The sequence below is a fragment of the Mesoplodon bidens genome (assembly GCF_964165515.1).
Source record: "Mesoplodon bidens genome assembly, chromosome: 9".
NCBI classification, from domain to species: Eukaryota; Metazoa; Chordata; class Mammalia; order Artiodactyla; family Ziphiidae; genus Mesoplodon; species Mesoplodon bidens.
Genome location: NC_138166.1, coordinates 105,375,431 through 105,387,852, shown reverse-complemented (window position 1 = coordinate 105,387,852; position 12,422 = coordinate 105,375,431). Strand labels below are relative to the sequence as shown.

At 38.9% G+C, this 12,422-nt stretch overlaps 1 protein-coding gene across 4 annotated transcripts in view; it reads left to right on the top strand.

Moving 5' to 3' along the window:
• The window catches only part of LMBR1 (limb development membrane protein 1), a 166,170-nt gene that overhangs the window by 45,601 nt on the left and 108,147 nt on the right, over positions 1-12,422 (top strand). For all 4 annotated transcript variants that reach the window (XR_014016711.1, XR_014016712.1, XM_081244720.1 and 1 more), the window contains exon 5: positions 5,784-5,887. Coding sequence is in view for 2 of the 4 variants with exons in the window: in XM_081244720.1 (XP_081100846.1) it covers positions 5,784-5,887 (104 nt within the window). In the remaining 2 variants the exon portion in view is untranslated. The remainder of the gene's footprint in view (positions 1-5,783; positions 5,888-12,422) is intronic.

Sequence of the window (12,422 nt, the reverse complement as noted above, 5' to 3'; positions counted from 1 at the left end):
TCAAGTACTCTGGGAACATTTACCAAGAAAACCATATTCTGTGCCATGAAACAAGTCTCAGTATTTTAAGTCCTATATTATATGCTCTCTAACAACAGTGGAGTTAAATGGGAAATCATGACAGCAGCGTATCTAGAAGATCCCTCGAGTATTTGGTGTCTAAATAACATACTTCACAATAACTCTTAGGTCAGAGAAGAAAGCAAAAGGGAAAGGTGAAAGTACTTTGAACTCAATGAAAATGAAACATTCCAAACTTTATAGCACAAAGATACCTGTTTTAGAAAAGAAAAAAAGGTCTTAAATTAATTCCTACAGCTTCCACCATAAGAAACTAGAAAAAGGAGAGCAAATGAATCCTACAGTAAGAGGATGGGAAATAAAAAAGGTGGGAGGAGAAAGGAACAAAATAAAAAACAGAAAATGTAGAGAAAATCAATGAGAGGATCAATAATATTGATAAGGCTTTAGCCAGATTGATCAGAAAAAAAAAGATACCAGTTATCAATATCAGGAATGAGAGATGTGATATCACTATAGATTCTACAGCTGGTAAAAGCATAATTAGTGCATATTATGAACACCTTCATGCCAATAAATTCAAGAACGTAGAGAAATGGAAAAAATTCCTTGAAAGGCAAAAACTACTGAAACCCTCTCAGACATTGTGGAAATGTTGCAAACATTCTCACAAAACTCTAGGCTAAGAAGAATTCATTTTCAGTCCTCCCAAATATTTAAGGAAGAAATAATGCCAATTCTACACAAACTTTTTAAGAAAATTGAAAATGAGGGAATACTTCCTAACTCTGAGGCCAGCATTACCCTGATACCAAAACCAGACAGACATACGTGAAAACTAGAGAAGAATATCCCTCATGAATATAGATGCATAAATTTTAAACAAAATTTTAGCAAATCAAATATAACAATAAATAAAAAGGGTAATACATCATGACTTTTGACAAAATCAATGAATTTAATTTACCATATGCACATACTAAAAAAGAAAATTCATATGGTCATCATAATATACACAGAAAAAGCATAGGACAAAATTCAATGTCCATTCCTGATAAAATCTCTCAGAAAATTAGGCATGAAAGGGAGTTCCCTCATCTTAATAAAGAGCATCTATGAAAACCCTACAGGTAACATCATACTTAATAGTGAAAGGCTGAATGCTTTTTTTCCTGAGATCCCCTCTTATCACTTCTATTCAACATGGTTCTGGTGATTTTTAAAGAATAAAGGACATTGAGATTGGAAAGGAAAAAGTAAAACTGTCTCTGTTAACAGATTATATGGCTATATAGAAATTCTGATGGACTCTATTATAGGAAAGCTATTAGAACTAATAAGTGAATTTTTTAAGGTTGCAAAGATACAAGATCAATATATAAAACTCCATTGCATTTCTGTATGCTAGCAATGGATAACTGGAAATTGATTTAAAAACCAGTGCCGTTTATATACAGTAGAATCAAAAATATGAAATGCTTAGGGATGTGCGAGACCTGTATACTGTGAACTAGGAAACACTGTTGAGGAAAATTAAAGCATACTGTAATAAATGGAGAGAAGTGCTGTGTTCATAGATTAGAAGACAGTACTGTAAAGATGTTAGTTGTCCCCAAATTGATCTATAGATTCAACACAATCTTAGTCAAAATACCAGGATGATTTTTTTCGTAGAAATTGAAAAGCTGATCTAAGATTTCAGATAGGAATTCAAATGACTTATATTAGCCAAAACAACTTAGAAAGAGAACAAAATTGGAGGACTGACTACCCAACTCAAAGATTATTTTAAGGCCTTAGTAATTGATACTGTGCTGTATGCATTAGCAGGAAGATAAATAGAGCAACTCAATAGAATAGAGAGTCCAGGAATATATCCAAACGTATTGTAAATTTATTTTTAACAAAGGTGCAAAGGCTATTTGGAGGAAAAGGCTATTTTCAACAAATGGTACTGGAGCAATTGGATAATCGTAGGTAAAAAATGAACTTAAATCCATATCTGGCTCCATATACAGAAAGTAATTTGAAAGAATCGTAGATCTAAATGTAAATCCTAAAACTGTAACACTTGTAAAAAGGTAATATAGGAGAAAGTCTTTGACACTGGACTAGACCATAATTTCTTGGGTAAGATAGCTAAAGCATGATCCGTAAAGAAAACATTGATAAATTGGACTTCGTCAACATTAAGAAATTTTGTTCTTTGAAAGATACTGTTAAGAGGATGAAAAAACAATTCACAAAGTAGGAGAAAATATCTGTAAATCATATGCCTGATAAAACACTTGTATTCAGAGTATATAAAGTATACTCAGTAAGTAAACAGACAACCCAATGAAACAGTGGGCAACAGACTTGAAGAGACATTTTAGCAAAGAAGGTGTAAATGGATGGCAGATAAGTTCATGAGAAGATGTTCACGTCATTATTCATTGGGGAAATGCAAATTAAAGCAGTAATGAGATACCACTGTGCACCTATTAGAATGGCTGAAACGGAAAAGACTGCCCATACCACTTCTTGTCAACATGTGGATGAGATTTGAATCCTGCTGGTAGGAATGTGAAATTATACACCCACTTTGGAAAACATTTTGGCAGTTTCTTAAAATGTTAAATGTACACCTACTATATGACCCAGACATTGCATGCCCACATATTTACCCCAAAGACATGAAAGCCTGTGTCCATATGAAGACTCATATGTGAGTGTTTATAATAGCTTTAGTTGTGAGAGCCACAACTCAGATAGCAGTTTGCCTATGGATGGATGCAGTGTAGTAACTGGATTCAATCTGATACAAAGGGATAGACTACTGATACTGCCACAGTGTTGAAAAATCTCAGAAGAATTGTGCTAGGTGACAGAAGCCAGACAAAAACAGGAGTACATACTACACGTACCATTTATAGAAAATTTTAGAAAATACAGTCTTTTATAAAGTGTAGAATCTGGCTGATGGAGAATGGGTGGGATAGGGAGTGGCAGGAGACACTGGTTATAAAATGGTGTTAGGAAACTTGGGGGTGATGGATATATTATCTTGCTTATGGTGACATAACTGCCACATTTTATGAAATTGTACAATTTGTGTGTAGTTTATGTCAATTGTAACTCAACAAATTTTTTAGAAACTAATATTTTTACTATTTATATATGTTGTGATTTTCTGCAAAGTGAACATGGGTTCTCAGAAAGTATGGTACTTTGGTACAGGGGCTAATTAGTACTGTGTGTTGGTAGCCTCTGGAGATGTTACTGTTATTAAAAGCAAAAAGTCATTAAGTGCTTATTTTGTGACAGGCGTGATGATGGTTGTTCATGTATTATTTCACTGAATTCTCAGCACCACCTACAGACATGATCCTCAGCCTCATTGTATAGATGAAGAACCTGGGGCTTAGAAGTGTTGTCACATGGAAGTGCAGACGGGGCTCGAACCCAGGTCTGTGTGAAAGTCCCGTGTGTGCATTTGGCCACCATCCGGTGTGTTCTTCCTGGTTATTAACACGATACAACAATTGGCTGTAATTATAACCCCTTTGAATGAAGAAAAGGGTTAAGATGTTTAGCATCTTTTTCTTAAGAGACTGAAAAGTGGAAAAGTATTTTAGAACATTTTTTATTTTTATTTTTTATTTTTTTTTGCGGTACGCAGGCCTCACTGTTGTGGCCTCTCCTGTTGTGGAGCACAGGCTCCGGATGCGCAGGCTCAACGGCCATGGCTCACGGGCCTAGCCGCTCCACAGCATGTGGGATCCTCCCAGACCAGGGCACGAACCCGTGTCCCTTGCATTGGCAGGCGGACTCTCAACCGCTGTGCCACCAGGGAAGCCCAACTTCCTTCCTTCCTTCCTTCCCTTCCTCCCTCCCTCCCTCCTTCTCTCTTTCTCTCCCTCCCCCTCCCCTCCCCTCCCCTCCCCTTCCCTCCCCTCCCCCTCCCTCCCCTCCCCTCCCCTTCCCTCCCCTCCCCCTCCCTCCCCTCCTCCTCCCCTCCCCCTCCCCTCCCCTCCCCCTCCCCTCCCCTCCCCCTCCCCCTCCCCCCCTCTTTCTCTCTCCCCCCCCCCCCTTTCTTCCCTTTCTTCCCTTTCTTCCCTTCGAGGGCCTTTCACCACTGTGGCCTCTCCCATTGTGGAGCACAGGCTCCGGATGCGCAGGCCCAGCGGCCATGGCTCACAGGCCCAGCTGCTCTGCGGCATGTGGGATCCTCCCAGACCGGGGCACGAACCCGTGTCCCCTGCATCGGCAGGCAGACTCTCAACCACTGCACCACCCGGGAGGCCCCATTTTTTATTTTTAAAAGTACAAATTTCACATCTGGGAGATGTGAAACATTGTTTTTGAAAATATTTTGTCAAACATTTTATTTCCTGCTGAGATAAATATATATCGTAAAATTCATTCAATTTAAATACCTAGATTTTTGAATAAGAAACTGTAAATTGATTTTTAATTACATCACCTTATTTACTAAAGGAAGTACATCTCTCTAGGTAACCTGTATAAGTGCTGCATTCATTCTTTTTGTTTGTATTCCATGCTTTTCCAAAAAGGATTTAGGGTAGTTATGAAACACATATGTTAATTTGTAACCAAGGCAGTTGAGAACTAGTTTCCTTGGTTCCCTGAGAGCTCAGTGTGTAGTCTCCATGTGTCTGGAAAGGAAGCTCTATGAGGGCAGAGGTTTGTGTTCTGTTGTTACTACATCTCCAGTGCATGGAACAGTACCTTGTAAATAAGGGTGTCGAAAGAACATGAGTTGCCTGTTTTCAGAAGCATTGGATCATAATTGTATGTAGTACATTGAATTTATATTTAACATAATTTTTATCTTTGATTCTTGATTTTATAAATTTTAATGAAGATTGTAGCCGTCAGTTTTAAAGTTGAGTGTTTTACCTATAAAAAGTGAGATGTTGGTCCAAATATTATCCCAGTGACATACCTGAAGTTCTATATTTTTAAAAATCTAGTTTTATTATCATCTAAGTTGCTTTTTATTGTGATTTTATGAGTGCAGAATGTGCCAGAAAGGGAAAAGGTGATGTGAGCTTGCTTGCCCCTCTTACATTTTCTTTACCACTTGGAGTTGCTTACTAAAACTTCTACGATGTAGTGGTTTTTAAAAATCCCAGGAATTAATGCAGCTACTTGCAGGCTCTGCAGCCGTGGCAGGTTTTATATAAGCAGCCTCTGTCATTTTGGGGGATTGCTGTGAAGAGTAAATGAGTTTGTATAATATCTGTAAATCACTTAGAATAGTGCTTGGCACATAAGGGCTCAATAAATGCTAATTATTACATTTTGGGTTTTTATGAGCCTTAAATTAAACAAGATTATTCATGTAAAATGTTTAGTAGAGTATCTGGCATTTATTAAGTGCTCGATAAATGCTACTGGCTCTAATTTAAATATTCAGGTGCCAATATGTCGGAAGAGGCTGTGTCTTTGGATTTCTGCATATGTCATATGTTTAGTGAATTTATTTTAGAGCATGAGGAAAAATTATTAGTTTCTGTATTGGCCTTTCCCAATAGGTACAAGTTACAAAGTTATAAAAATTTTATAGAAATATGTAATTATTTTTCTGATTTCTAAGTTTAGGTAATTTGTTAGGCCTCTCTATTCAAGTTTATGTTTATTTTTACTATTAGAAAGTACAGAGCTTTGACTGATATTACAATTTAGTACAGTAATTGTCTTTGACAAGATTCTCAGTATCTAAACTCATCTTTCTTGTATTGTTATCCTTCTCACAGGTTTGTGGAACCTTGCTTCTCTCTTTTCCAATCTTTGTTTATTTGTGTTGATGCCCTTTGCCTTTTTCTTTCTGGAATCAGAAGGTTTTGCTGGCCTGAAAAGGGTAAGTAAATCATGTTTTAGAATTAAATTTCTTAAATGAAGAAATAAATATCATTCATGTTGAACTAGAAAAAGGTAGGCTTAAACAACCATTTTACTGGAATGTAAGAAGTTTAATTAATAATGTCTTATTAATAATGTTTTTACAATAGTGGTAACAATGTTACATATTGAATTATTTTACATGTCTACAGGGAGGAAGTCATCTTTTGACCTTTGAATGATTTTATACTATGTGCAAAGTTGGTGGAGTGTTCTTTTGTAGAGTGAATAAACCTGATACAACAGCTATTATTCCGTTCTTATTCCCAGGATCCCCTGACTTACTGATACTAGGTGAATGTGGGAGCGTGAGAAGTGGGCAGAACAGGACAGTCTGCAAATCCAGACCTTGTCAATGGCAGTAACTCCCTCTGTCCTTGAATAGAGCATTTTTTTTTTTTTTGCGGTATGCGGGCCTCTCACTGTTGTGGCCTCTCCCGTTGCGGAGCACAGGCTCCGGACGCGCAGGCTCAGCGGCCATGGCTCACGGGCCCAGCTGCTCCGCGGCATGTGGGATCCTCCCGGACCGGGGCACGAACCGTGTCCCCTGCATCGGCAGGCGGACTCTCAACCACTGCGCCACCAGGGATGGCCGAATAGAGCGTTTTAAAGTGAAGGGAACAGCATTTCCGTTTATAGCTTGTGGAGCTGTTTGCTATAAAAGCTTGGAATATAAGGCGAAGATTTCAGTAGTTAGTACTTTTGGGGTGACTTTTAAACTTGACAAAATGAGTTCTAGTGTTACAGTTTATAGACACATTGCACCTTTCTAATTTTTAGTTATGGTTATTCATATTCATATTGTGATAGATGGTTGGTTTCATATTTAGTGAATGTACTGAGATCAGAATGGATGGTTCGGTATGGCGGTCAAACCTACATTGAGAAAACTGGCTTTTATATATTAGGTTTGTTTTTTATAATGACGTATGTAAATTATTTAAGTCATCCACGTAATGGGAAAGACTTGCATAGTTTCAGTTTAAAAAACTCTTTGTTGATAATTTCTTGAAAAATGATAGGAAGTTTTGCTGCTGAAAGGGATTTAGTTCAAACCCTCCTTTTATAAGGAGGAAACTGAGATCCAAAGATAATGTTATTAAATTGTCTAAGAACCACATATGTACCATTGCAAAACTAGGACTAAAACCCAGGGCTTGCTTCTAACCTCCCCGGAGTGTGCACGTTCTTCACCGGTCGGCACTGTGGAGAGCACAGTTACAGCCAGCCAGGTAGGTGACAGGCCAGGCACCGACGAGGAGGGAGGAGGAGAGGACCACAGCGCGCGGGCAGAGGAAGGGGCAAGGTAGGGCTTTGCGTGGGGACGTCAGATAGTAGGAGAACAAGGAGGGTGTGGCCTGGAAGCCCAGACAGAGCTCAGGAGAGTGGAATGTAAAACATGACATCAGAGTGGGGTTGAAAAGGAAGAGCATGGAGAAGAAACAAGGTATCAGAGATGCTTGAGAAAGCAATTTCTGTGGAATTTTGGAGGCTTTTGATGGATAGCCATACATTTGACAGAGTTTTACTAGGCACTTACTAAGTGGTAATTACTGTGCTGTTAAAGGAGCTTGCTGGGTACAGAAGTGAAAAGACAGGGTTCTTGCCTTCAAGGGATTAAGAGAGGATGACCTCAGAGATGAAAACAAGTAGCATGTGGTGGATGAACTTTTATACAACGAGCGGCTGTGAGGGGAGGTCTTGATTTGCCTGGAGAATTGGGGAAGCTTCAGGGAGGGGTTAGCCTGCACTTGAGCTGAGCCTTGCAGGTGAGCATTCGAGGCTTGAGCAAAGGCCTGGATTCTGCCTGAATTGAGGCAGTGGCTGGCTGATGCTTAGCTGGAGAATGGAGAATGGTGAGAGAGCCCTTGTCAGGATCAGATCCTGGAGGCCTGAGTCCTGTGCCACATTGTTTGGGTTTTATGCTGTAGAAAACAGGGAGTTGGCAGAGGATTTTTGAAAAGAAGTTTTGCATCTCCTGTTTTATTTAAGCATATTTAGAGATAAATACGCGTCAGAATTTCAACATATGTCACTCGGGAAAGGAGTACATGCACCACACAATGCGAGACACTGTTTGATAGAGATGTCACCATACTTAATCAGTCATGCACCTGGCTCTGTTAAACAGAGCGTTCCAACATACGTCACTAAAATTGCCATGTTGATGTTTGCTTTAAACATACACAGTGCCCCCCTCTCCCTAGCTCTGTCTCCTGTGTAATCTTATCAAGTACAAAAGCAACTGGTAAAGCTCAGTGTTAAATATAGTTTCATGTTTGGTATTAAAGGTGTGCTACCTAGTTTATGCTTTTCATAAAAATCTAGTTACTAGTTAGATACATTATTTTAAAAAGCAGTGTGCAATATGGACACACCCCTTTGTCTCCAAATTATTTCCCTCCCTTCCTGTGAACTAACCAACTAGAAAAGGGACTTGGCTGAATCTGTTGGAGCAGAGTTAGCACCATTCCTAGAATTAAAAACAACAGACACAAGAACCCAGTGATTTACTGTTCTCCTGTTGCCCCTTGTAGACTAAGGTCAAAGGGGAGAATCAGCTTGAGGAGGGGTATAGAAGGTAAGTAAAAATATTTTGCACCTACAATTGTACAGCAGTTCTTTCCTCTAAACTGTTTACTTATAGTCTCTTTATACATGATTAGAAGAATGCCTTTTCTAAGCACATCTCTGACTATGTCAGCCTCCTCAGAATTCCTCAAGGTCACCAGCTACATTTCATGGTCTCAGAGGGGACTGATGTGTTGTGTGATTGTAGGGTGCACTCGACGTGACCAATCCAGTTAATTCCCAAACACGGCGAAGGATTTTTTAAAAATATATTTATTTATTTGGCTCTGCCGGGTCTTAGTTGCGGCATGTGGGATCTAGTTCCCTGACCAGGGGTCGAACCCGGGCCCCCTGCATTGGGAGTGCAGAGTCTTAACCACTGGACCGCCAGGGAAGTCCCCACAGTGAAGGATTTAAAAAGAGGGGGAGAAGGCAGAGCTCAGGATGGTTACCGTTTCTTAGAATCTGGTAGCTTGGGGATGAATGGGAGTTGCAGAAACCAAATTAAAGTGTTTTGTCTTTAATGCTGTTAAAGGAAGGAGGGAGATGGGGTTGTGGCTTGGAGAAGAAGAGGTAGAATAATTCTCCTATTAGTATGCTGAGGGAGGGGCCAATGGAAGAGAGACTGCAGGTACTAAGGTGAGAAAATTTGTCTTTAGTGTCAGACTGCCTGGGCTAGTTACATCATCTAAACCTCAGGTTTTCTTTCTGTAAAATGGGTATAGTAATGATAGTTACCGTACTGTTTCATTTGGAGGGTTAAATGAGAGGTGATTATTCATGTAAAGCATTTAGCCCAGGATTTAGCTCAGTAAATGTTAGGTATTATTGTCACTATCCTAGAGCTTCATGCATTTGACTGATAAGTATTCTAGGAAACATCAGTGTTATATGGATAGATCATTAGAAAGAGCTAAATAGAGTCAGCTCTTAATTATTCATGTATTATTATCTTAGGCGGTTTTAAGATTCCAAATTATTTTTCCCATTTTGAAATGGCATGTACTGAAGCAGAATCAAAACTGCCTAAAGAGAGGGTGTATCTACAGGGAACTATATTCAATATCCTGGGATAAACCATGATGGAAAAGAATATGAAAAAGAATATGTATGTATAACTGAGTCACTTTGCTGTACAGCAGAAATGAACACAACATTGTAAATCAAGAATACTTCAATAAAATGTAAAAAAAGAGAAAGAGAAGGTGCATGTAGACCCTATTAGAAATGTTTAGAGAGCTTTAAAATCAGGGTAATCATGGCATGTTATTTTACAATATTCACCTTTTTCAGTTACATGGAATTTGCAAGGGTTATTATTAGCATTGTATATTTAAGTCTAAATGTGTTAGGTATATGTTTGAGCCTTGCAGTATTATGCCTTTCTGTTATATAAGATCATCTAGTATTTACTTGCACAGGTTCTGAACAGTGTTTGGTGAGATCTGTAGAGCTTTCCACAGAGCTATAGGTTGTATCGCAGTCAGGAACTCTGCTGCTCTGATGGAAGCGGGTGGTTGGTCGCTGACATTTTTGACACAGCTGGCTGGCAAGCATGTATATATTTGTGTGTATCCCTTTAAAACCCTTTGCTCATTGGTTACATTTGATATATCTACTTCCAAGGCAACATTGAGGAGAGCTTAGAAAACACTTCTAATTGGTAGATTTTAGCACAATAATTTGAGTAAGGACAAACTTGTAATATGGTTAAGTTAAATTTCTTTTCTTTTCCTTTGGCCACTTCCTCGTGTTGTTTTACTGTGTTGAAATCTGGTGGAGCCCCTAAATGGCATGTGGTCCCACCAAACTCCCATTGATTCCCCTGGGCAATCGATTTTAAAGCAGCCCCTTGCATATTGTGCCGAGATGCGGAAATTGGCCACTGGCCATGGCGGATGCAGAGCTTGAATTGAAAATCAAATTAAGCAGAATTCTCTACTTAGTTTTTAATTAAACCACTATGTTAATTCAAACAGGACATTTTAGGCCCGGGGGGTTGACCATGTCCTTTTAAGGGCCTTGAATCGCCTTTCTTCTCTCTCCTTACCATGGCGTATGTTTCTTTTTTATTGGGACCATCTCCTAGCTATTCCCATTCTTTACAGTTCTCAAGGGTAGGAGAATGTAAGTGGTCTTGATAAAGCAAGGTTTTTTCTTTTTCTTTCTTTCTTTCTTTTTTTTTTTGTAAGAAGGTACCTTTTATCTTGGAATTCTGTTAGCAGTTAAATTTTTATTTAATCTAGATTATTTATATTATAGGCTGTCACCCGTATATATTGTAGCAAGCATTACATATATTCATGTGTGTTTGAAGCTGACCCCAAGTTTACAGCTTATGTTTCAACTCTGGTGAAGAGGTTGCGTCTGGTGGGTTTTGTTTTTGTTTTGTGGTAGATATGTTTTCTCCACAGTTTTTATCTCGGTTGCTTAGTCATACACCAAAGTATGAGAGTCTTGGGGCTCACAGCGCTCCTGTTCTGTTATACTCAGGTCCACTGTGTGAGTCTCTCTCCCCACTCTGCCTCAGAGGGACCTCTAGATTATTTGGGGTGATGCCAGAAGGTGTTTTTCGATTGCGTAATGAACCGGTCTAACCTCTGGCTAGGGTTTAAATGGGAGTTAGGAATGTGTTTGTTTCATATTGTATCTTAACATCCTACTTTGAATTAAAATGTCATAAGGAAAAAAATGTCATGAGGAAAAGATTCAGCAACTTAATGAAAGTAAAAAAAAAAAAACCCTTCAATGACAGATTCTTTCATGAACCAAAGATGTTTCTGGGAGCAGCTTTATATTGTGCCTCACATTAATGCCTATCTGTGGTTTGAAGTCGTGGTGTAACATTTAACGTAAGTGACAGCAACATCCTGGCCAATTCCCTGAGCCGTCCAGACACCCCCAGATGTCCAGAACATAGCACACGGTCTGTAGGATTAAGAGGTTAGCTCCTAGGACTTCAAACGAAGTGCTCGATAATAAAAGCAAAAAGTACAAAATCTGAGGTGACTTCCTTTCTTAATTAATTAGGCTGGCCAGGTGGAAGCCAAGAGCTGGGTGCGGTACTTGCAAGGCCTATAAAGCTGAGCACCGCGACAGCACAATAGAGGGGGAACAGACATCGTTCTAATATGTTTCTATCCTGTGTCACAGTTTGAAATTGTCCTGGTTTATGTCCCTTTTGGCAAACTTACATAAAAGTGACCTTGTACTGTATTTTATGACCAGATGACTTTTTCCCCCCAGTGGCTAATTTGTATCAGGCCTCCATCTTAAAGAGACACAGAAATGAGTAGGAAGTCCAGCTCGGTCTCAGTGAGCTTTCATTGCATTCTTTCATTATTTTTGCTCGTTTTTGCCACTGATCATCCATAAATTGTTGGAAATGAGTGATTAAGGAAGTGCTGCTTAGTGTTAGTGGCACATGCGCATATTTGCATGGTTTTTGTGGGTGAGAGGAAATCACATACAAAAAGGGAAACTCCTGCTGGGAACCTTTCAAGGAAATTTACCTTGGGTCTCGTTTTGATCTTGGTGTTTGTTACAGAAAATGAAGTCATATCTCACTAACTATTGTTATGTGTTAATTTGATTTTCCAACACCTTCAAGAAAAAAAAATCAGTAATTTATTAACAGAATTCCTGTACCCTCTTCCAATTGTGAGGACTAATTTTTTCCATAGGAACAATATAGATAAGAATGATTATTTTCAAAACATTTGATTCTGGTAGTGTTGTTACATGCAAGGTTCCTGTTGGAATTGTGACTCTACTGTAAAAGGCGTGGTTATAATATGTAAACTGAGCACTTCAGACATTGAAGCTTGACATATAGGATGTCAGAGAAAGACACAGAAAAGTATTATTTTGAAGAGACGGGTACATTTATTTCACTTAAAAATTATTTGAGTTCATAAGGATTT